At 52.5% G+C, this 20,435-nt stretch overlaps 2 protein-coding genes and 1 long non-coding RNA gene across 3 annotated transcripts; 1 reads left to right on the top strand and 2 right to left on the bottom strand.

The window, feature by feature from the left end:
• Window positions 1-6,335: 6,335 nt before the first annotated feature.
• Window positions 6,336-13,408, bottom strand: LOC455902 (golgin subfamily A member 2-like). The gene is made up of 9 exons (XM_016935571.2): window positions 13,322-13,408; window positions 12,787-12,981; window positions 12,314-12,532; window positions 12,122-12,224; window positions 11,930-12,039; window positions 11,358-11,849; window positions 8,879-8,980; window positions 8,480-8,698; window positions 6,336-6,910 (listed from the first exon to the last, which is right to left on the bottom strand). The coding sequence occupies exons 1-6, from the start codon at window positions 13,406-13,408 to the stop codon at window positions 11,394-11,396; spliced, it is 1,170 nt and encodes a 389-aa protein (XP_016791060.2). The 3' UTR covers window positions 6,336-6,910; window positions 8,480-8,698; window positions 8,879-8,980; window positions 11,358-11,393.
• Window positions 12,939-18,628, bottom strand: LOC104001146 (golgin subfamily A member 2-like). Its single transcript, XM_016935577.2, has 6 exons — window positions 18,400-18,628; window positions 17,419-17,535; window positions 15,287-15,394; window positions 15,030-15,144; window positions 14,538-14,656; window positions 12,939-13,464 (listed from the first exon to the last, which is right to left on the bottom strand). The coding sequence occupies exons 1-6, from the start codon at window positions 18,598-18,600 to the stop codon at window positions 13,414-13,416; spliced, it is 711 nt and encodes a 236-aa protein (XP_016791066.2). The 5' UTR covers window positions 18,601-18,628; the 3' UTR covers window positions 12,939-13,413.
• A 204-nt stretch (window positions 18,629-18,832) lies between these two features.
• LOC107969707 (uncharacterized) lies at window positions 18,833-19,436 on the top strand. The gene is made up of 2 exons (XR_001711701.2): window positions 18,833-19,036; window positions 19,293-19,436. It is a non-coding gene; the product is annotated as an uncharacterized LOC107969707 (long non-coding RNA).
• The last annotated feature ends 999 nt before the right edge of the window (window positions 19,437-20,435 follow it).

Genomic DNA, 20,435 nt, shown 5'->3' with positions numbered 1-20,435 from the left:
ACCCTCGGGCTACCTTATCATCCCCCACTCCTCCTGGTAGCTGTCTGGCCTTAGTGATTAATCATTTGTGGCACCCCCGCCTTTGCCCACCTGGACCCTCTTTCCCTGACCTCTCTGAAGAGGGCACAAGGAAAAAACCTGTCTTGGGCAGACTGGGGGGATTCTTCCAGTGAGTCCCCAGCCCACCCTGAGTAACACAACCAGCTAACAGTCATTTTACACCCAGGTGCACATGAGCACAGCACACACATAACTCTCTCTCTCTCTCTTACACACACACACCACACACACACACACGCACACATACCACACACACACACACACAGCTGGACTGAGCTCTCTTCCAAGGAGGGTCCTGGGTCTGGTCACAGTATGAGGTCCTCTCTCTTCTGAATATCATCCCAGTAGTGGTGGCAGAGAGAACCCAAACCTCCCCAGGCCCCTGCATTGCAGACTCTGTAGCCGGCCTGGCTACCCCTCCCCAGCACACCGGATTACTATGTCCAATAGACCTGCAAAAGGGAAAGGAGCACACTCAGGACCCGGAAGAGCAAAGAAGGTGGACACTGTCTGCTCAGGACACTCTTCGTTGTAAGACTCGGGTATTCATAAAAGGCCCAGGGCCAAGCTAGTGGCACAGAACAGACATTAAGGGGGAAACCATGGAATACACAGGGCAGAAGAGAAGAATACACATGGCAGCAGAGAAACAGAGTCTGAAGGTGACCAATGGAGAGCACAGCATTCTCAAACAGTCCTTGAGGTGCTGATTCGAGGGAGCAGTCAGCAGAGGGCCAGAACATCTCATGGGGATCCTTTTGGGGAGGGATGACTTCTCTTAGGAGTTTTGGTGGGGAAAGAGCCACTGAGCTCGGTGCACAGAAGGCCACGGTTCAGAGGGAGACACTGGTCTTCTGAGAAATCAAAAAAGAAAGTGGGAAGCAGGAAGTTATATCCAGAACACTAGTATAAAGGAATGAAAAGCCCCCAGAGACCTTCCCCCATGGGATGAAGACTCAATTTCAGAGCAATACCAGGCTTGAATTGATTGACACAGAGGGCCTTTCTCTGCTGACAGCTTTGGGAGTGATGGTCCCACCCAGGCCGCTTAAGTTTGGCTAAGTGTTTCAACCAGTCTGCACATCTTTACCCCAGCTCTTTGCTGTCTCCTCCTGGATTGCAAAATTTCATATTTAGCTGTGAATCACAAGTATATAGAGACTCCACCCACTAATTCCTAGGGAAGAGGGCTCCAAGCACCAGACAGAATTATCCCTAAATCAAGAGATGATGAGATAGACGCTTAAGAAGCATAACTCAGGGCCGGGTGCGGTGGTTTACGCTTGTAATCCCAGACTTTGGGAGGCCGAGATGTGCAGATCATGAGGTCAAGAGATCAAGACCATCCTGGCCGACATGGTGAAACCCTGTCTCTACTAAAAAATACAAAAATTAGCTGGGCGTGCTGGGGCACACCTGTAGTACCAGTTACTCAGGAGGCTGAGGCGGGAGAATCGCTTGAACCCCTGAATCAGAGGTTGCAGTGAGCCTAGATTTTGTCACTATACTCCAGCCTGGTGACAGAGCAAGACTCCCTCTTAAAAAAAAAAAAAAAAGAAAGAAAGAAAAGAAAAGAAAAAAAGCATAACTCAGAGGGGTGAGGACTTCACAGATATCCAATCTAAAGAAAATGATAAGACCCACCATGGTTCATTGCCTTTCTTAAATAGCTACTTTGTCCCTGTTCAGTTTTTATCTACAAATATATTAAGAAAAGGAAATCAAGCATCACTACAAATGGCAAACCTGAATCATTAAGTAGTACTGCGTTCCCCAGGCTGAGAACTTGGCTAAACCAGATGGATGGGGCTTGAGAGGCCCTTGAAAAAATTCCATGGAAGGCAATAGCAAGGGGAAATTCCTCAGTCAGATCCTCTGCATTCCCACACCTGGCCCCACATTTTTTGTTTTTTGTGTGTGTGTGTGTGAGTGTTTTTTTTAATAAAAGCAAAAACCAGGGACCTGGTAGCACTCCAATTTCCCATGATCCCACCTCCACCCCTCTACACAATAGAAACTGCACATATAAGAGAAAGCTTTCTCTAGTCAGGTGAGCCTCCCAGAATGATGGCCTCTGCTGAGGAGAAGTAAGACCCAGTCTCTGGAACATGGGTAGCGAGTAGCCATGTGCTGCCTCTCAGAATACCCATTTGCTCTCTGGCAATTTCACAAGTCTATGCCTCCAGTGACTGGTTTCAGTTCCCTGCTGAGAAGGTTTTCTGGATTCTTAACCCAGAGTCTGCTATGGCCCTCCAATGATGGAACCAGGCTGGTCAGAGGGCTGCAGGAGCTAGTATAGGGATGACCTGACTAAGCTGCTTTCTGGGCTAGGAAGAGGCAAGTCCAGCATCTGCCCAGTAAGGAGGGAGCCAAGGTGAGGTGGTAAAGCTCTAAAGTCAGACTAACTTTCTTCATCATAAAGAACCATCTGGTAAAGCCTTGGGGTATGGGGAGTGGGGGATACAGAGGGGGTGGGGACGCTAATAGGAATAGGAAGACAGCCAGTGTTTGTACTTAAGGACTAGATGCCTCTTCCCTGGCATTGGCAATAAGGGGAGACCCAGAATGACTAATGTGTTCTTTTAAGAAAAAACCCAAACTTATGACTCCTACAGAGAAAGGGCTTCTCCATGGTCCTTTGAAGATGGAGACAGCAGACACCAGGCCCATGTGGGTCATCCGAAGACATTTCCTAACAAGAAATCAAAAGTCCCTCAACCCAGCAACCACCTATCCACAGCTTCACTCTTCAGCATAGACAGCCAGCCTCTAAGATCATCCCAGGAGGACACAGCTCCAAATCTGGGCTTCCTGACTTCCCAATTATAAACTCTCATCCCAACTTTCAATTTCTGTGGAATGAGTCTCACCTCCCACTAACTATCCAGTCTCAGGATTCCTCGATCTTTCTGAAAAGCAATCTCTCAAAAATATAGTTGTTTAATCCAAACCTTGGTCAAACAAACTCTTTCCCTCATCAATATCCATCCACCCAGGATTGTTTTTCACCAGTAGCTATGGAGTCTGGGATATCTGAAAACATCTCTATCTCCTACTCTCTTTTCCCCTAACCTCCCCGCACCCCACCCACAAACAAACAAGACACATGAAAAGCCCAAGTAAGAAGTAATTGCCCATAAGAAATAAATTAACATGGAGCTCTCTAAAGGGGAAGGAAAGGAACAGGAAAGACACCAGGATAGGCAGCTGGGGGCTCAGGTCCCACCGGTGAAAAACGTCTTTTCCAGCCACAGCTCCAGGGCCTCCCCCTCCCAGCCTCTGCACACAGACAACCGTTCCACGCTGCTCACAGAGAGCCACGGGGGTTAAGAGACACAGATTGGTAATGCCCATTTTCTCTCATGATTTCCCCCAAATTCTCAAACAAATGTGGCTCTTAAAACCAGGGACTTGAGTTAGCTGGGCCTTCTCTTCCTCCAACCAGAAGGAAACTTGTAATTTCCATGGTTCTTCACCTGGGCTCACCCTGATGTTCACACTAATAGGTGCCATGAACCACCAAACTCTGATTTCCATTAGAAGAAAGATAAATTTATTTCAGTTTCCCCCTTTGTTCCTCCCTCCCTCCCCTCCCACCTTTACTCCTGCTCTGTTACATACATACATCAACACACACAGACTCACAAACACACAAGCCTGGTCAGCTTCCTTCCACCCCCTAAAAAGACGCAACTTCACCTGGGATCACAGTTTGCTCCCCTGCCCACCCTCCTTCTCTCACTCGCTCTTCCTTCTTCCTCCCTTCCCTCCCCTCCCCAGGCCAAGCTAAATCACTCAGTAAGGCAGGTCTCTTTGGAAAGAATGATCCTAGAGACAGAAATGGGATGTGAGCTTTTGCACTTTGATGGGCGAGCAAGCAAGCAGACAGCATGAGCAAGGCAGGGAGTGGGAGAGGCTGCGCAGTTCTCCAGCCCTGCTTTGGGTCTCCGATTTCCCGCTGTTGCTGCCCTGTTGGGCTTTTTTTTTTTTTTTTTTTTTTTTGCCTCTTTTGTTAAACAGCAACACAGCTCTGCCACCATAGCCAACCACCCTCCTTTGTCCCCTTTGTTTTCTCTCCTGCCAAGTTTCCTATTCTGGAGAAGTCCAAATCATTGCCTTCCAGCTTGGTGGGCAACCTCCTGGGGACCCCAATTGAAGAGCAGAGGAGCTCCCCAGCTATTTCCCGGCGACCTCTATCACATCATCGTCCCTATTCTCATCATCACTGGAGCTGAACCCCACTTCAGCAACCTCATGAGAGTGAAATAGAGGCACCTGGAATGGAAGGAGGCCACCAGCTGGGTAGCCTGCCCATGGGGACATGTAGCCTGGGTAGATAGACATGCCCCATGAAAGGTTGCTTGGCACGACAGGGGAAGGAAAAGGTGCAAACATCCTCAGCTCAGTCAGAAGTCACTGTGAGAATGGAAGTGGAGAGCTGGGTGGTTTCCCTGGCACAGAAGGGCTGAGCATGAAGGAGGGGCTGCTGGCAGTGACGAAGTAGCTTAGAAGAGGAATGGACAGGGCCTGCTGGCTGGCACCAGAGGGTCAGTAGTCACTGGAAACACCAGGTGGGCACCTGCCAGCAAATTGGGTAGCTGGCAGTAAGAGGGGGCACTGCCCATAAACAGAGTGTTGTCCCCAGCTTAGGAGGTGAAGGGGTGGTGAGGTTATGATGTAAGGAGACAGGTGGCTTGGCAAACCCTCCAGAGACTGGACACCTGTGTTCATGCAGCTGCACAGGGGCTGGCAGATGGCCCTTGCTGGACCACCAGCAGGCTGACTCCTGGGCAGAAGATGGTATGGTCAACTTCCACTTGTGGCCCCTTCAGTCCAGCACTGGGTGCCTATGACCACAGAACTGCCAGTCACCCAGAGGGAACTATGGAGGCAATGACCACCGAGTCCAGGCTCAGCTCTGAGAGCTGTCCCGGGAACAGCAGTGCAGTCCACAAGGTGGGCCGGGGGCCAGGCAGGGCAGCATTGGTACTTGGGGAACTCTGATGGGATTCCCAGGCAGCAGCCACATCTGCCCACTGCTGAAGCTCACTGATGATCTCCAGGCTGTCGGGAGAGATGGGCCTGGGCAGCCCTGCAGGGTTGGGGTCTTTGGGTGATGAAGAACTTGTCTGACGTTGCTTGTGGACTGACGAGAAGATACCTGGGAACATGGAGACAAAATGTAGGTAACAGAGAACCAGAACGTCCAAGGAGCGGAGGGTAGAGGAGAAAATTCCATTAAAAAATTCCTGACCTGTGGTCCCTGAAATTCTGTTAGTTTGATGTCTAACAACATCTCCCAGTCAACCTTTTCCAGTCACAAAGAAAAAAATTATTTGAAATGTCTATCCATGACAAGGCAGTCCCCCAATGTGTAAAATGATACCAAAGTGAATCCTATGAGATAAGGAATATAAAACGCTAAGACATCATTCTTAAAACTGGTCAGACTTTTTCTTGCAGTAAGAGACAGTGATCTGGGTGGGAGAGAGAGGAAAATAAAGCTAAAAAGCAGTTCCTTCTGATTTAAAAACAAAACAAAATCCACAGCTATGAAAGACAGCTGAGACAAACAGGAAGTCTGAATTTCAGCCTGAATACTAGGTAATTCTATGGAATTGTTAGCTTTTTCTAAGTGTAATAATGATATTGCGGCTAGAACAGAATATTCTTAATTTTAAAGGAGGCATGTTGAAGTACTTAGAGATAAAATGACATGATGTCTTCGACTTACAAATGACTCAAATAATAGAAAGGGAGGGAGAGAAAGAAGAAGGCTTATGAAAACTGAATCATTAAATCTAGGTGCAGGGTACATGGGTGCTCATGGTGCTGTTTTTCAACTTCTCTCTATGTATGAAAATTTAAAATTTCTATAATACAAAGCTAGGAACGAGAGCATTGCAGCTCTCATGTCTCAGTGCTGGGAGGATACATGAGAACCACTTCCACTGAGGGGAGCTTGGCGAGAGTTCTTAACCCTGTTCATGGCCACACATACACCCTTAGACCTGGCAATCCCACTTTAAGGAACATATCCTAGAGATATAACCACCTCTGTGAAAAAGTGCTGCAGTGGAGGGCGGCTGGCCGCTGGGGGTCACAGAGCAGGACGTGGAGGATCTCCACCACCCCTCCTCCCCGACCCCAGTACTTGGCATGGTCCCTCCTTTCCTTGTCCTGGGGAGGGGAGGCTCCTTCCTACACCTGGCCTGTCTATACAGGGGTCCCCACAAAGGTGAAACTGTCAAACAAATACGCAGCCCAAATCCAGGTGAAACAAGTAAGTCATTGGCTTTATTCTGGGTCCTGGAAGCTCCAGTGACAGTCTCAAAAAGAGATACAACAGGAGTGGTGGCCCACAGGGCTGGTGCAGGATATAGTCTTTGGCTGCTTTGGCCCTGGGAGCCTAAAGGACAGTGAGGAGAAGGCTTCACAAGAGGCCTAGAGCAGGGGGAGTCAGGTCCCCTGGGAACCCCTCGCCCCCAGGAGAAGGAGGAAGATGGCTGCAGAGTCTGCTCGGTTCCGCAGCACTGCCCCGCAGGAGGGGGCTGGTCATGGATTACTCCTTGCCCTTCTCAGGGTACTGGGCTCTCAGGGCCACTTGGTAGCCCCCAGGGGCTCAGTCTCAGGGTCCAGCCGTGGTTCCTCCAAGGGCCCCTCACCCTCCAGGTCCAGCTCCTCAAAAGAGGAGCCGCTGGCGCCTCTCTGTAGCCGCACTCACTGCAGGTGTCACCAACCTCCCAGCCGCGGCCGCTCTCCCCAGGTGACACGGTAGCAAATGAAGTCTCCTGGCTACCAGGGCTCACCTCCAAGCTTCCAGAACTCGTGTCACTCATCATGTCAGTTCCTATGGCCAGGAAAAGGGAGCCCAGGTTAGCCAGGTCCACTCCGCCTTCTCCTCCAGGAAAAGGCAGCTCAGCACACACAGCACAGTCATGAAGAATGCAGCCACCCAGTCCCAGGGCGCTCACTGCAGCTGCCTTCTGCCCTGATGGGGCAGTGGGAAAAAGACAGAGGGAAGCCCAGGCAAGCTGATTCACGCCTGTAATCCCAGCACTTTGGGAGAGCTTCCATTTCCATTCCCATCGCCCTGTCCCTTTTCCCAGCCTGCTCTGGTGAACAAAGTTGCAAGGATCCTCCAAGTGTTCCAAGCTCCCACTCCCACAGACTCTCCTGTCCTGTTCCCTGACCCCAGCCGCACTGACCATGCCCTCTGCCCAGCCCTTGCTGCCCCAGGCTGTCCATGGCCTACCTGGCCCCACCGAGGCAGGGGGCACAGGGCAGCTGGTCAAATACTGCCAGCAGGCTGATGTCCCCAAACATATCCACCAGCCCAGCCCTTTCTGAACTCCAGACCACACATCCCATTGCCCACTCCACACCCCTAACTTGGATGTCTCTCAGGCAGCTCCCCTGAGATAGCCCAATAACCTGGCTTCCCCCCAAAACCAGGGCCTCCCTCAGTTCCCCACACATCAGTGAAAAGCATCACTACATGCTTGCCCACCTGCCAAGGCCAGAGAGAAGTGGAGCCCACTGTGACTCCCTCACTGCCTCTCCCCACAACAGCCAATCCACCTGAAGTCCATGAGTTCTGTTCCAAAAGTGCCTGTAAATCTCCGCCCTTGTCTGCGTCTCTACGGCCACTGGGCCTGCCCAAGCCGCTGCCACTCACACAGGGATTCATGACAGCCTCCTAAGCACCTCTACCTCGCCCCAGTTCTGTGGTCCAGCCCCTTCCTGCCTGGGAATGGGACAGCCCACCTTGCACACACGCTGCTCCAACTGTGTTATTTTCCTGGTTGGAACACTGCAGTGACTTCCTGCTGCATTTAGACCAAAGCTCTGCCTAGAATGTTCTTACCTCTTCTCCAAAGGCTCCTCTAGGACTCTGCCTTGAGGTGATCTCCCCTGAGAGGTTGTCCCTGATCATTCTGTTCAAGTCGGTTCCCTGACTTTTCTCACCCTCTCCTTCTCTAGCACATGTCCCATTTTTGTCTGACATTGATTACCTGTCTTCACCACCTCATTGTAAATGCCTGTTTCATGCACCAAAGTTTCATTCACATTGTGCCCATTATAGCATCTGGCACACAGAAAATAAACAAGTTAAATGAATGAATCAACAGTCACTTCCAAGCCCCAATGGGTCATTTCCCTGGTTTCCAGGTTTACAAAACATTTAGAGGCGGAGGGATGCATAAAAGGGCAAGTTTTAAAAAAATCTCTGTAGACACACAGACCTCTGTCAGACAACCTGGTGGCTGGCTCTCCTTCCTCCAGGAAGGTTGTGCTGCCAGCATGGCCAGTGACCAGGTTAGGAAGTAAAGGAGAAGGGCCTGCCATTGCTGCCCCAGCCCTGGGCTCAGGGAGCAGGTGCATAGCAGAGGCAGGGCCAAGGGCAACACGTGATTACCTGGGGCCTGCCCAGCCATGGGGAGCCTCAGGTCCTTGCTTTGCAGGCCTCTAGCAGTGGAAGAGAAAAGTGGACTGTCCTTCCATCTGAGCCAGGAGTGTGGGATTAGCACTAAGCATGTCTTTGGTCAAAGCCAGAGCCAAACCAACCAGACCAGGTTCATGAACAAGCTCTCCATGCTCTTGGGAGATGCTCTGGCTCCCACAAGGTCTTGGGCATCTGAAAGAGATGTCAACAACCTCGGCCCATCTTCCTGGCTACACAGGTACCTGTTCCATGAAGGCCCCAGAGTGCTGCTCTCCCCAAACCACCTCTTCCTCCCACTCTGGGCAATCCTACTCAGCTCCACCCAAGGGACTTGGCTGTCCCCAACACACACACTCCAGGCCTGTGCATCACCTTGATGTAGGTGTCCAAGGCAGAATGGATATGGCAGGCAGCCACCCAGATGGACAGCATGGTGGTGTAGGGGAAGGTGGCTGTCACCACGTGGCTGGGTGCCTGGAAGGAGAACGCCTTGAAGTCAAATTTCTGGTAGACGTGGATGAGCTCAGGGGAGGGAGATTCCTCACCTTCACTCAGGAGGCTGCCCAGGACACAACAGCACTTGTCAAGAGGAACCGGGGAAAGGAAAGCATGTGCATGAGAGCTGATCAAAGGAAGGAGGCCCTGAGACCAGGACACAGCTGGCCGTTTTCCTACTGGAACCCACCCGTGCCCCCACCCGTGGCATCCTACTGCAGGACTCTCGGCCATTCCTTTATTTATTCCTTCCACAAACATGCCACACCCTCTGGAGAACCAGGGATTCTAGTGAGGGGTTAGACTCATTCTTTGCCCTCCAGGAGGCCAGGAGTAGGAAGGACAGAGAGGACCTGTGAACCATCACCCTCCACATGTCCACTGACGGCACTGCTGAGTAGGCGCTTCCATCTCCCGATGAGACCTTCTGTCAGCCCCACTCCCCAGGGCAGGACTGCAGGGGGACTGATCCTGCAGCCTGGGCCCAGCATATCCCTATTAGCTCATGTTCCTCCTATCTCCTGAAGAAGAGCAGGCTTCACGGGCAGAGAAATTATGGCAGGAAAGGGAGCAAAATGGAGGAGTGGGAATAAAGAGCTCAGAACCCTGCAAGGTGCTGCCAGAGGAAAGCAGGAACATATGTGTGTGTTTACACATGTGCTTGCAGGGTCAGAACCTGGCAAGTGGCGGTGGAGGGGCTGCAGGAGGCACCTGTCAGGACATGGGATGGGGATCGCTGACCTCAGGGCTGCTGATGAATTTCTGTGAAGAGATCACCCTCCCCATCCCTCAGGGAGGTCAGCGACCATCTCGAGTCTCTAGACTTCTCCAAACCATGACCCACCCAGGAAACTATCCACTTCCTAAGTCCCTTCCTGGCTAAAAGCCGAGACTGCTGGCTCCCTCCAAGTCTCTAGGCTGCTAGTACCTGTGCTTCCCACTCTGCTCCCTCCCGACCTAACTTCCCTCCTCTGGCTCCCAGAAACCCCAGCCAGGCAGGGCTCTTGTGTGAACCTCCAGCACTTCCTAGGATGGACCCAAGACCGCAAGGCCCAGCACTCACTTCTCCTCCTGGCATCAAGGACCCACTTTGTCTCACCTGCTACCTGTTTCCCATGTCAGCTTTCCAGGTGCCCAGGTCTGTTCCAGCCTTCCGGCTGGGCCCTCAGGGGATATAATCCTGAATCCAGGAGATTCAGCACAGACCTCGTACCCTCAATCCTGGGTTTCGCTCACTTTAAAGGCTTGTTTCTCCCCTATCAAGGGCCTACTCACCCCTAAGTTTATTAAGTTTTTCTTTTAAAAAAAATTTTTTTGCCAGTAGTTCATGTTCATAGGGATGAGCTCCAGGTTTAGACAGGCTACTCCCTCCACCTCCACTTACTCCCTCCGCAGCCCCCCTGCTCAGCGCTGTGACATCATCATTCCCTGTTCTCACCTCTGCCCTCCCATTATGGCCCTTTCCACACCCCCTCCGAGATCCCCTGGGGATTCTCAGCACTCAGCCTCCTCTATTCTGGCCAACCCAGCACTTTCTTTTAGTCACAGTTTGCCTTGGACATGGTCACCTACTCCAGGATCTTGCCTGAGCAGACCCCAATGGTCACCCTCAGCTGTGTGCAGCTCTGGACCCCTTGCTGCCCCCTTGAATCCTACGGCATCCAAACCTGGCTCAGAGCTTTCATGGTTGTCGGAAGCGGTGAAAAGTTCACATGCTTTCCAAGGAACTCTTTTCCCGGAAAGACCCTGGAGCTTAGCTGGCTCATCCTGGAAGCCAGCTCTGGCCACTAGGAGCAGGGCCATGAGCTCAGCCTGGAGGGAGCCTGTGGGGCACCTGCACTCTGGAGGGAGGGCTGCAACAGGCCACCAGGCACAGGCAGGTGAGGTAGACAGGGGGATGGGACTGAAGTTGCCTGGGCTGGACGGAAGGCACAGAACAGGCTACCAGGCACAGGCAGGTGAGGCAGGCAGGGGGATGGGACTGAAGTTGCCTGGGCTGGATGAAAGTCAGTGCCCTTCGGTGCTGGCACCCTGCCTTCCCAGCCACCGAGAGATCAGGCTTCTGAGCCTGTTGGCCATTAGGGCCGGACTGTCCCCCATGGGTGCCATTCCACCTGTGGAATCCCCCAGGTGTCATCAGGCAGTATGCAGGTAACAGGCCTGGAAGGTCCCCAGCAGCCCAGCTCGACATGCTCAGACATTCTGGGGCCCCCATTCAGTGGCACAAACCCCAGGACCCCCAGTGAGGGAAACAGGATACGCCAGGCCAAGCAGTATGGCTAAATCCATTTACTTTAAGGGTAAAGGGGTGACTGCAAAGGGGTGGGAGGGACATGGGGGGGGCGGAGCCTCCTACCCCCCTTCTCCTGGCTTTGCTGAAGGCAACTGGCTTTCAGATGAGGGTGATCTTCACTTGGTGGTTTTTGTCAGCCTGGTAGGAAAACAGAATGCAGGGGATGCTGCCCAAGCCTGGGCGCTCCTGAGGGTTCTGCATCTCACCAAACAGCTGCATGATCTGCTGTGCACTGGGGTTGTCGAGGGGAGAACCCTCCCCGACCTCTCCTTGTGCAGGCTCCACGCTGCTGGTGAGGGTCACCTGGCAAAGATCTTTGCAGAGAGGGAGGAGGGCTCTGAGCACACTGCCAGCCTCCCTTGCTCTTGCCTGCCCAACCCGCCTGAGGGCACTACTCATCACCCTGCTTGTCGGCAGCCCTGAGCTCCGGGGGGCTGGGGCCCCTGGAGCTGGCTCATGAGCAGGGCTCTGGGCAGCTGCCAGGAATCTGCCATGGCCCTCGGTCCTGTCGCCCACAAGCCGCAACACCAGCTCCTGCAGCTCCAGCAGCTTCACCTGGAGGAGAGGGTGTTCAGCTGCCATGCCTGAACCTGCACCCTCCCCGCAGCTCCCCCCCGGGCAGAGAAGCTCCACACCCGGCCTTCGTCTCCTCCTTGTCCTGGGCTAGCCTGTGGGTGTGCTCCTCCTCCTGTCGGTGCTGCTCCTTCAGCGCTGCCCCCTGGCTGAGAGAGGGCGGTGTAGACTCCTGCGAGAGGACAGGGCTCAGACGCTGGGTTCCCTTCACCCACTGGGCAGCTCCCCCTGCCGTGCCCTGGCCTCCGCCTCACTGATGGTGTCTGTCTCTCCAGACAGCTGGATGCAGCGATGTTCCAGCTCCTCCACCCGCTCTTTCAGGTCCACCTTTTCCTGCATCAGCTGCATAAAGCAGCTCTGGAGCCAAAAGAATGGGGTCACATCTCGGCAGTGAACTGCCTCGCTCGCACCCTTCTTGGCCCATGCCAGGGGAGAGACTCACTCACCTGCAGTTTCTCCATGGCCCCCTGCAGGGCCTGGTGGGTCCCCCCACACACAGAATCCATCCCAGTCCCTGGGGCTGGGGCTGCTGCCTCTGGCTGCTTCTGGGCCCAGGCCAGCAGGTGAGCCAGGCACCGGCAGCGCAGCCTTTGCTCCTTCAGCTGCCCACGGAGCCGAGCCTGCTCCCCGTCTGCACTGGCTACAGCTGATGTTAAAAATGCCACCTGCAGGCAAGAGGTGTGCATTCTTCTTGGGGGATATACAGGACCAACAGGGCAGGGAGGTGGAGAGGAGCCCTTCGCTTGGCGCCTCAGAGTGTGCACCTGTTGGTCACAGGTCAAATGGTATCTGACCACTGGCTCCCAGGAAAGGGGTGAGGATCCAGAGAAATAAGAAAGCAGGAAACCAAAAGCATAAGAGGGTCTGGGAGGGACCACAGAGGGAGGGGGCAAAGGTGGGGCAGGGGGAGTAGGCTCACCATGGACTCCTGGCTTTCCAGGTCCTGCAGGATGCTCGGCATGGGCCGAGGTGCCTCCTCCTCCTTCTCCTTCTCCTCCTTCTTCTTGTTCTTCTTCTTCTCCTTCTCCTTCTCCTCCTCATCCTCCTCCTCCTCCTCCCCCCCTCCCCTCCTTCTCCCCCACCCCCCATCCAGTCTACCTCCTAGGGCGCAGAGCTAGAGGGGTCCTCACGCGACCCAACAAGGGAAGTAGGGTGGGCCTACCTCTGCCTCAACCGTCACTGTATAACCCTGGGCCAGTCCCTCCCCAGAGGGGAATGAGCAGCTGTAATTTATTTTTATTTTTTTTTTGAGAACCAAAGTCGCACTATGTTGCCTAAGCTCAGTTCCACTACTGCCCGGCAGGGGAGTTCTGACCTGCTTCATTTCTGACTTGGGCCAGTTCACCCATCCTTAGGCAACCTGGTGGCCCCTCTACTCCCAGGTCACCGTTTTGATGCCGAACTTAACGCAGAAACCCGGTCGGCATAGTGACCAGCTGTTCTAAACTCCTCACTCCTATGCTGCTAACAGTCCCCCCTTCCTCCTGGGCTCCCTCCTCTTCCTCTGAGTGGTCTCCCGTACCTTCCTCAGGGAGAGCCATGAGGCTCAGCTGGGCCTGTAGCTGCTGGTTCTCTGGCTGGCAGCTTCCAGGTGCTCCTAAGGGGTGGGGAAAGAGAGTTGAAGGCACAGAGGCTGCCAGGTCGTCCCCCTTGGGACCTGCCCTCAGCAACTCCCACACCTGGGTCTCCCACAACTCTTGGTGGGCCATCTCGGCCATCGCTTTGCCCTAAGCTTCCTGCTGCTGCAGCTGGTCCATGAGCTGGGTCTGCAGCAGTAACTGCCTGTGCAGCGCCTCCATCTCAGAGCTCAGCTGCTGACAAGCGGCCATGTACTGCTGCAGGGGACCCAGGGACTGGTCTTGCTGCGGCTGCAGACTCTGAGCCTCTTGGCTCTTCATCTCTACCTGCAGGAAGACCTGCAGGTGGTGGCCTGCTTTCAGATTCTGGGCCTATGAATAGGGTACCTAGGGCACTGCAGGGCTCTGTCTCCTGCCCAGGCCCGTGGCCCCTTGCTCCAGGCCTGAGTGACTGCCTAGAGCCCCATGCCTCCTTCCCTGCATGAAATCTCACACTCTTCTTCCCACCACTTAAACTGTAGGCCACGGAATGGTGGAAAAGCAGAAGCCAGCCATCATCTGCTAAGTGTCCAACATGCCTAATTCTCTCCACGTATTATCTCATTTAATCCTTGGCACCTCTGCGAAGAAGATGCTAACTTCATTGCAGCTGGAGAGCCCAGAACTTGGTGTCTGCCTCCCATGGCACCGGGAAGGGTGAAGTCAGGTTAGAAAAATCATCCCCACCTCCCCACAGCCATTGGAGCAGGGCTCTGGCTCACAGGTGCCCTCAGAAGTGCCATTTCACATGAGGGCTACATGGCCCCATTTGACAGGTGGGAAAACAAAGGCCCAAAGGGCTAGGGAGGAGGGCTGGCTCCCCAGGTGGGGCCGTGCACCAGCTTTATGAAGCCACTCTGTAGCTCGGCCAGCTGTTCCTTGACCTCACAGGTCTGGGAGAGCACGCGGCTGACAGCGGTGTGGTCTCCATGGTCTACAGGATTTGTCTCTGTGCCTCCACTTGCTTCCCCCAGAGCTCAGCTGCCCGCTCCAGCTCCAGCAGCCTCTCCTCCTGCTCCCGGTTCAGGCAACTCAAGCTCTCATTGTCCTGTACCTGGGCTTGGAACTGTCCTGCCAGACTCTCCAGCTCCTCCCTCAGGTGCTCAGCCTCCTCTTGTAGCTGCTGCTCCACCTCGGAGGGCCTTGCTCGGGGTGCCAGGGCTGGGAGTTCAGCTGAGGAAAAAAAGCAGACAATAAGGGCCTCTGGAATCTTAAAAAAAATCTTCCTCTTGGTCCACAGCTCCTCTCAGGCTCCACAAACTTGGCCTCCCTGCTAATGATTCCCCACACCTGGATGGTAGCCAATCTTCTAAGCCACTTGCAGATACAGACATGTGTGGGTGGCTGACAATGGGCACTCCTCCCTCTTTGCTGACTGGGAAACTGAGGCTCATGGAGATTACCAGACTTGTCATCTCCTGGCACATACCTCTTTTCCTCTGCCTCAAAGTCCTTCCATCCACCCACCTCCCTAGGACATTCTAACCCACCCCCCATGGCCCTCTGATGTTAGCCCTCCTCCCAGGTCACCCCAGCCTCAGCTTACTCATCTGTTTTCTCAATTCCACCAAGCTTGTCTCCAGCTCCTGTAACCGATTCATAATACACTCCTTCTCCTCCCCCAGTGTGTGCATCCGCACAAAGCACGGGGGGAAAGGGCCCTGGAGAGGGGGGCTGCTGGCTGGACAGGCTACCACCTCCCTCTCTGCCCCCTCCTCCACAAAGCCCAGACTCATGACCACCCCTCCCATTTTACAGATGCCCAGAAAGATCTAAAGTGGGGGCTGAAGTGTCAGGTCTCACCTGCTCCGACATCTGATTCATCCTCTGCTGCCGTGTGGCCCTCTCTCCTTTAAGAATCTCAGCAAATGTATCTCTCTCCAGTTGTATTTGTCTACATGCCTCCATTACCTGCAAGAATGGGTGCAGAAGTTAGGAAGGACTGTCACTGGTCCTCACCTGCTCCTAGCCACCTGGGGTCATCTTCCTTCCACATCCCTCCCTCTGCAAAGCCTCACTGCCCCAGGTGTGCTTCCAGCTGTGCCTGCTCCTCCACGGCCTGTCATAACTGCTGGTTAGCATCAGGGGCTTCACACTGGCTTGAAAACTGGATGGTGAAGAGTGAGAAGTTTAGGTCTGGGGACCCCGGGCTGTTCCACACAGTACCCCTTAAAAGGGCTAGGGCTAGACTCAATGTACAACTCGGTCAATAAAGATCTCTACTGTCAAGTTACTTTGCTTTAGAAATAAAAACTTAAATAATTTTAAAAAGATCTCAGGCTGGGTATGGTGGCTCATGCCTGTAACGTTAACATTTTGGGAAGCTGAGGCGGGTGGACCACCTGAGTTCAGGAGTTCAAGATCAGACTGGCCAAAATGGTGAAACCCTGTCTCTACTAAAAATACAAAAATTAGCCAGGTGTGGTGGCGGGCACCTGTAATCCCAGCTACTCAGGAGGCTGAGACAGGAGAATTGCTTGAACTTGTGAAGTGGATGTTGCAGTGAGCTGAGATCACACCACTACACTCCAGTCTGGGCGAGAGAGTGAGACTTTGTCTCTAAGAAAAAAAGCCCCAAATTCCATATGCCTGCTCTTAAAGTTATTCCCAAATTACCTCTAACCTTTAAGATATGTCTCACTTTCTCCAAGATAATAAAAGATGTGGGTGAAGGAAAAAAACCCAATCAATCAAATAGGTGAAGAAGCAGACATAAACAGGCAGAAGGGAAATGGCAGCAACATAAAATAAGCCAGAGGCAAAGTATCCCCCAAACCAGAGGAGCCTCAGGGGCATGCACACCTGGAGGGAGCATCTGGAAAGGTAGGGTGTGAGGGTGGGGCCCTCCTGGAGCTCCTGTCTTCTGGACTCCAGGGGCTTGGGTGAGGAGGCGCTTCCCTCTCTGAGTTGGCACTGTGGGTGTCAGGCTATGCTTGGCAGAGGGAGGAAGGAGAACCCACAGGAGGCCAAAAGGGTAGAACAAGGGCAGGTGGACAAAGACAGAAGAGGCTTAGAGAGAGGCAAGAGATTCAGGGGAGGACAAGAGGTGGCTTCAGGGAAGTGAAATGTTGAAGAAGAGCGGAGGAGATCAAGACCAGGGCCTGTGCCTTCCAAACGGCTGCCTGCTGCCTTGCCAGGGGCAGAAACAAATAGATGGAAAAGTCCCCTAAATGGTGCAGTCACACAGGGTGGAGTCACCTGAGAATGCTGCTCTGAATACTCTCATTGGACCCCTCTCCTCAGGCCCAGGATGTGGGGATGAATCTGGTAGAGCACTAGACCTCCACCTCCATTTTAAAAACCAGACTTTTGAGTAAGGGTTCGCTTCAACATAGGAGGCTCCAGCTAAAAAACAAGTCTGAAAGACACTGATCTTATCCAGTGTCATCTTACAGAGGAGTTAAAGAGGCCAAGGGGAAGAAGTGATTTTTCTGTGGTCACCCAGCACGCTGGAGGCAAAGATGAGCTCAAAAGTTAGATCTCCCAATCTTAGTGCTTGGGGCTCTCCTCATCGCACCCTTGGGCCCTTTCAGTCACTCCAAAAGAGACAGCCTGATGGCAAGTGGCTGTTCCCATTAGCCTGGCTTTCCCTTGAGACTGGGGATGAGGAAAATGAAACAGCAACTACCATTTCCTGGGTGTCCTGGGTGTTTACGGCAGACCCTGTACTTGGCATTAACATAAAAATAATAACAAATCTCATTTAAGCTTCACAAGTGTAAGTCAAACAATACCACCCTTATTTTACAGATGTGAAAAGAGAGGCCCAAAGAGCTCAAGCAATTTGCCCTACATCATATCCCTAGCAGATGGAGAGATAGGATTCAAACCCAGAATTCTTAACCAGGACCCAACAGTTCTTCCACAATCTTAACAAGTACCCTCTACTTTCCTTGGGCCCCCTGTCCCCAGGAGCCTGGCCAGCCAAGACTCACATCTCCAGGTGAGTGGCAACCACCAGAAGTGGTTGTCTCGGGGTTACTGCAATTTTTAATTTTCTTTTTCACTCCTGTAGGAACACCAGGGCTGTTCCTCCACTGATAGTCTCTCAACTGTGGAAAAGAAAAGCAGGAATTCTCATGAGAAGTCCCTGCAGTCACATCTGCCTTTACAGTTTTTACAGAACTTTCTTTTATGCCATCTGATTTATTGCCACAAACAACTGTACAAGGTGTTGTCTTAATGACTTAATGACTGAGAGGGATTGATACCACGGCTTAAAAAAGGCAATAATTGAACTTGAACTCTGTCTTCTGACTCCAAGCTCTGGGGTTTTGCCACAGATCAGCAGCTGCCAGGGCCCAATACCAGAGGCAGAGGTAGAAAAACAGACACTAAGTAGGCAGGAACTGGGTACTGTGTGGTTTAGAGTCACACATCATCACATGTCTGTTAGTGTAGGAAGTGCAGCAGCCCCTCTCAAACTCTTACATCAATGAGTCCTCATGGCAGAAGGCAGCCTTTCTGTTACATCTGGGAATTGAACAGAAAGAGGACAACCCAAGCCTCTTTTCAGAGTGAATTTTGGTATACTCTTAGAAATCTATGGGGCTGTCATCCCTAAGTCCATGAACGTTTTTTCTCTCTCAAGAGAATCAAGGGAAACTGATGCTTCAGAAAGATGCCCCATATTACCCTGTGGCACTCAAAGTCACCTAGGTTGAGATATGAGGAAGATTCAAGTGTCAAGTTCAGTTTCCCAAGATCTGTTTCATGGTAAATAAGCAAATCTCACTCCAGGCAGGGTCTGGGCTGTTGAGGGGAGGGGCTCACTGACAAGACTTTGGTAGAGGGAGCCCAGAGGCAGCTGGGGGCCCAGCCCAGTGAGCCTCGGGAGTGGCATGAGCTCTGGCCGCGGTCCTGCCATCAGACGGCACCTGGGGCTGGGTCGCTGGGCTGCCACCAGGCGCTTGTACCTTTTTCTTTGCTGCTGCCAATTTACTCGTCGGGTTTCTTCCGACATGGCAGGGCGGGAAGGGAGGTGGGGTTGGGGCCACATCAGCTCCATCCCAGTTACCACTGTGGAACAAGTCCTGTCTGCCACCGCGCAGCTGTGAGACTGACCAGAGGAGGTTTAACCAGGGCCAACTAGGGCAGAGGGGGGGCGTGGCCTCCATGCTCCAAGCCCATTGGTCGATGCGAAAGATGACAGAAAAAGGAAGCGCAGCCAGGCAACAGCGCACCCGGGGGGATGTGAGGCGTCACAAGGAAAGCTGAGCAGGCAATTGCGGCCCCGCCCACTCTGGGGAGAGGGGCGGGGCCGCTGACTCCGGGAGCGGGCGAGGGGCGGGGCCGCAGGCTCCAGTGGGAGGAAAGGGGCGGGGCCGCCGGCTCTAAGGGTGAGAGAGGGGCGGTGCCTCCTGCTCCAGGGGCAGAACGGTGGGCGGACTTTCTCTGGGTGAAGTCGAAGCTTCTTGGGCTACCCTCATGCTCTGAGTCAGAGTTCCTTTACAGGTGGACCTGAGAGGTGACTCACCAACTCCTGCCCTGGACCCTCCTGCGCCACTGAACCCCCTGACCTGGGGGCCTCGGAACCTAGGGCTCAGGAAGTGGGTGAGGAACGGACTCCACAGTTTCTTTCCTGACTCCTCACAGCCCTGCCCCAGACCTTCCCTTCCCAGAAATCACCTCTAAGGACCCCTAGCCAATGTTCCAGACACACCCCCGTCTCGGAACGTCCCATTCCTAGAGGGTACCTACCCTGATTCCGGGAGAGCATCTGCCCCCTTTCCAGCTAGATCCAGTCCCGGGCGCTCCTGCTTCCCAGCTCCTCCTCCTCCCGCACCCCACAGCATCCCTTTCTTCTCAGGGCGGCCGTGGGTCCCATCAGGCTTTCCCCTCGGATCCTCTCCAGGATGAACCAGGACTTATCCGAGGTTACCAAGTGAACTTCTGGGAAAAGTCCAATTCTCAGATGCTAGATGTCTTCCAAAAATGAAGCAAATTTGTAACTTAGTAGCTGAGTCAAGTATTCCTGTTAGATGGTCAACATTAATTTTTTATTTTATTTTAGTATTTTTAAGTGGCAACTCTAGTGTGTAAGAAAATGAATGCGACAGCTGAATTTGTAGAAAGCTTCTCTGACTCTCTTGGGCTCTGTCATAAGCCCTGGAACGAAATAAAAGTCTAGTGAATACAGGGAAGCCCCCTTCTTTTTCTCCATATTTACCCCTCACGTTAACCATAATTTCACATAATTAACCACATTTAAGGTGGTTGATAATAAAGTGGGAATGTACAGGATTCTTTTTAACCCTGAATTAGCAATCCAAAAATTAGAATTTGTTGCATTCCTAGAACTAAGGTCAGGGTTCCTGAGCAGGTACTCAAGCAGACACAAAGTCAAAACTTCCATTTTATTTCAGAAGAACCTCCATAATCCCGTGAGTCAGTTCCCTTAGTAAATTATCTTGTCTATCTATCTGTCTCCTATTGGTACTGTTTCTTTGGAGAACCCTAATACACACACTCTTTTTTCCTGGCTCTTTGAGTATAAGATGATTGGCCAGGATTAAGAATGTAGCCTCCTGGGAGGTAGCAGCGAGCTGAGATAGCGCCACTGCACTCCAGCCTGGGTGAAAGAGGAGACTCTGTCAAAAAAAAAAAAAAAAAAAAAAAAAAGAATGTAGCCTCCTGTAGCCACTAGCTCATTCCTTCTTTAATGAGTCCCCCCACCCTCCCAGAGCACCACACTTTTTGTCAATTGATCATTTGCCTTGATATACTTGAGAAATGTCATTGTCATGCATGAAACACCTCCATATACAATAGTATGTATACTAAAAATAACTCTTCTTCCTCTTCCACTCAAAAAAGAAGAATTCTAATATAGTGGTTATATATAAGGAACATTTTGAATCTGAGTTTACTTTTAAATTATATTAAACATTCACAAAGTGCAATACTTTATTTTTTATAACAGATTATTGGTGAGGCACCCTTACCACAAAAT

This window comes from Pan troglodytes, chromosome 20 (assembly GCF_028858775.2).
Source record: "Pan troglodytes isolate AG18354 chromosome 20, NHGRI_mPanTro3-v2.0_pri, whole genome shotgun sequence".
Taxonomy (NCBI): Eukaryota; Metazoa; Chordata; class Mammalia; order Primates; family Hominidae; genus Pan; species Pan troglodytes.
This window is presented reverse-complemented; position numbering and strand designations above follow the sequence as displayed.